The following is a 3,287-nucleotide window of genomic DNA, read 5'->3' as shown; positions in this document are numbered from 1 at the left end:
TCCTGGCCCCCTTTCTAGGGAGATGTTCCGGGCATGTCCTACCGGGAGGAGGCCCCGGGGAAGACCCAGGACACGCTGGAGGTATTATGTCTCTTGGTTGGCCTGGGAACGCCTCGGCATTTCCCCGGAGGAGCTGGAGGAAGTGTCTGGAGAGAGGGAAGTCTGGGCATCTCTGCTTAGACTGCTGCCCCCGCGACCCGGTCCCGGATAAGTGGAAGAAAATGGATGGATGGATGGATTTTATAACATGCTTTTTACCCAGGTTTTTTTTTTTATGACAGTAAAAACCAAAAATCATGAGCTCAGACAGAGTAATCAATTAACACTCATACATACAAAGATCTGTAGCAACTGCTTCCTGTTATCATTTATTTATCAGCAGCTGGTTCATATCTTTACATAAATGGGTGCGTGGAGTCATAAATGTGATGTGTGTGACTGTGTGTGCATGTACTCAGGAAGTGTGGGATTCACATGAGAATTTGTTGCCCCATAAATGGCCTTGTGAACATGTCCAGCATTTTCTCAGTGCTTCTGTGACGGCTGCTCTTCCTGCCTCATCCCTGTGGAGTGACGCTACTGACCACACAGTGGTCCCCTCATTTGAGACAGAGAGCAGTGGAGTGTACTGGCTTGTTCACAATAATAAAACAGTCTTCACTACCATGTCCGCATAGGTCAATTATCAGGTCATTCCAAAATTAAGGCCATTAATAACCTTACAGCAGCGGCCACTCTTCGGGGGTGGCCTTCAGTTTGTCTGGCACACCAGTCGATACTGAAGGTGCTGAGGTCAGGGCCTTGTGTAGGCTGCTTCCACGCTGAACTGGGAAAATCATTTCCCCGTAGACCTGGCAGTGTGCACAGGGGCATTGTCATGTTGAAACAGTAAAGGCCAAAAAACCATAAACTGGTGCCACAAGGGTGAAAGACCACTGTTGTCTCTGTGTGATGTAGCATTAACATCTCTCTTTTAGGGGCTTCACTATAGCCCCAGACCAAAAGTAGATGAGCTGGCTTGACCGCATATACTGTATATAGTCTGTGTTCAGCACTTTGCACGTTAAAGCAATCTCTCCTACTGATGTGATCATTATTTGCAGTTTTCCATTGCATTTTCAAAGCGCTACAACCTGAATTTGTGTGATGCCAGTATTATTCATACTTAATTTAGAGCTACAGAGTCAAATCACCAGCTCAAGATTTGTTTGTGTGTTGGTTAGTTTACAAGTGAGAAATCTACCCAGACATATTTTTTATGCTTTTATCATTTGTCAGCAGAGAAATTTGGTAAATGAGGGGATAGAAAGAGGGGTTATAGACATCCAGCAAAGGTCGCAGCAGGTCTCAGACTGAGGACATTGCAGTTAATGGTCATTGCTGTAAAATCCCAGACCTCCAGTTCACTCCAAAGTTACAATTTTTGATAAAATCTTTTGTGGTGTTTGACCTAAACAAAACTGGTCAGGACCACTTCCTGTGGCTTCCTGTATTTTTTATCTTTCTTTGCTTAAATGTGGTGACCCCACATTTTTCTACCATAATGTCTCACTCCCCTTTTCACATATTTTGTCTGTCTTCCTTCCCTTCCCCATTTTTTTTTTAATAGTATCTGATCTCACTGTCACTTTTTCTGTTCTATCCCCCCCAAAGAAAACTTTAATCTCAGTAGCCACAAAATCAGTTTGTGATTTTCTACACAGTTGTTTGATACATAGACATGATACTGATGCCTGGCTGTTGTTTATTTGAGAGATTTAGTTGTTATTTTGCCTGATTTCCTTATGTTAAGTGATAAATAACTAAATTTAAGCAGGTTCTTTTTAAATGATTGCTGACAAAGGAGCAAAGATGTTCCTATCTTTAGATGCCAATTGTGTGTTACTGGTTGAAGGGACCAGTGGAAGAAAGGCTGGGAGGACTGTTAGATAAAATAAACATAAAATAAACAAATAAATACAGTAGATGGGAGGAATGTAAACAGAGTCTTAGCAGGAAGCAGACTGATATATCACTGAACAGGGGTTAGATATGAAGGCTGTTGGCTGCTGTTGCACATTGAATGTAGTGTAGATGTTTCACACAGCCATCTGGAACTTTTCTCCATTTGCAACCATCCACTAGAGAAACTCGCAAACAATAGGACACAGCAGGTTTTATTTGCACAGATGATTGAGGCGGCATTGTTACCCCTTTAGGCAAATTTGTGAATTGTTTGGATACATAAGTAAATTTGATTTTATTCTAACTTTAGTTATTATTTTTCAGTCACCCTCCCATGAGGGGAACATGGACCAGGACTTTGGGTCCCTGACAACAAAAGGTTAAAGAACTAAATGAACTAGAGCACCTGTTTCTCTTGTGTAATGGCATTTTATTTCTCAGCATTCACTGAAATGAACTCTCCAAAACTTGAGAACTGCGTCACAGGACAGCGTTTGGTTTGGAGCCCTTCATACTGCAAGCACAGTATGTGTTCCTGCTTGTGTCATGCAGTTATCTCAGCAGTGTTTACTGAGATGAACTCACTGTTCGGGTTTCTTTAACTCTGGGTCAGAACATAAAATGGGTCATGTGCTTTCCTCTGGTGGGTCTACACATAACAAAACAGCACGTAGTCATTTGTTGCATAATGGCAAGTTACTGTGAGACGTGCATATAATAATGGAGCCACAACATTTGTATTGGTTTTTTTTTTATCCAAGTTTTATCTTATACCAGATTCAGTGTAGTCTCTGGGCTTTAGCAGACACTTAATCTTTCTCTTTGTTGTTTAGGTGAGCAATGGATTCTTCACTTGGGGAAGCAACCTGTCAACACTGTCTGACATCAACATCCGCATCCCCACAGGTAGGAATTAACCACCGGTCTACAGCCAAGATTAGATTCATTCATTCATACCTCCTCAGTCTGTGTCCTTGTTTCGGGTTGAACACTGAGGCAGCGTGGCCAGTCTGAAGCATAGATTGGCTGCACTGACTACAGGCACTTATACTGGTTTAGAAGTAAAAGGAGGACTTCACTTATTGGTTTAGGGGTAAAACAGGGACTTCATTGAGCGAACCACGGAAAAAGTGGTGAAGACATCACATTTCTGCAAGTCTGCTAGACCCCCTGCAGTTCGCCTACCGGGCAAACAGGTCAGTGGACGATGCAGTGAACATGGCACTGCATTACATCCTGCAGCACCTCGACTCCCCAGGGACCTATGCATGGGCCCTCTTTGTGGACTTCAGTTCAGCATTCAACACCATCATCCCAGACATCCTCCACTCCAAACCGTCCCA

General features: G+C 43.0%; 1 protein-coding gene across 14 annotated transcripts in view; it reads left to right on the top strand.

The window, feature by feature from the left end:
• abcc9 (ATP-binding cassette, sub-family C (CFTR/MRP), member 9) overlaps positions 1-3,287 on the top strand; it is a 65,792-nt gene that overhangs the window by 27,083 nt on the left and 35,422 nt on the right. For all 14 annotated transcript variants that reach the window (XR_002275953.1, XR_002275949.1, XR_002275951.1 and 11 more), the window contains one exon: positions 2,778-2,850. Coding sequence is in view for 3 of the 14 variants with exons in the window: in XM_020613332.1 (XP_020468988.1) it covers positions 2,778-2,850 (73 nt within the window). In the remaining 11 variants the exon portion in view is untranslated. The remainder of the gene's footprint in view (positions 1-2,777; positions 2,851-3,287) is intronic.

The sequence above is a fragment of the Monopterus albus genome, unplaced genomic scaffold (genome assembly GCF_001952655.1).
Source record: "Monopterus albus unplaced genomic scaffold, M_albus_1.0 scaffold132.1, whole genome shotgun sequence".
Classification (NCBI taxonomy): domain Eukaryota; kingdom Metazoa; phylum Chordata; class Actinopteri; order Synbranchiformes; family Synbranchidae; genus Monopterus; species Monopterus albus.
This window is presented reverse-complemented; position numbering and strand designations above follow the sequence as displayed.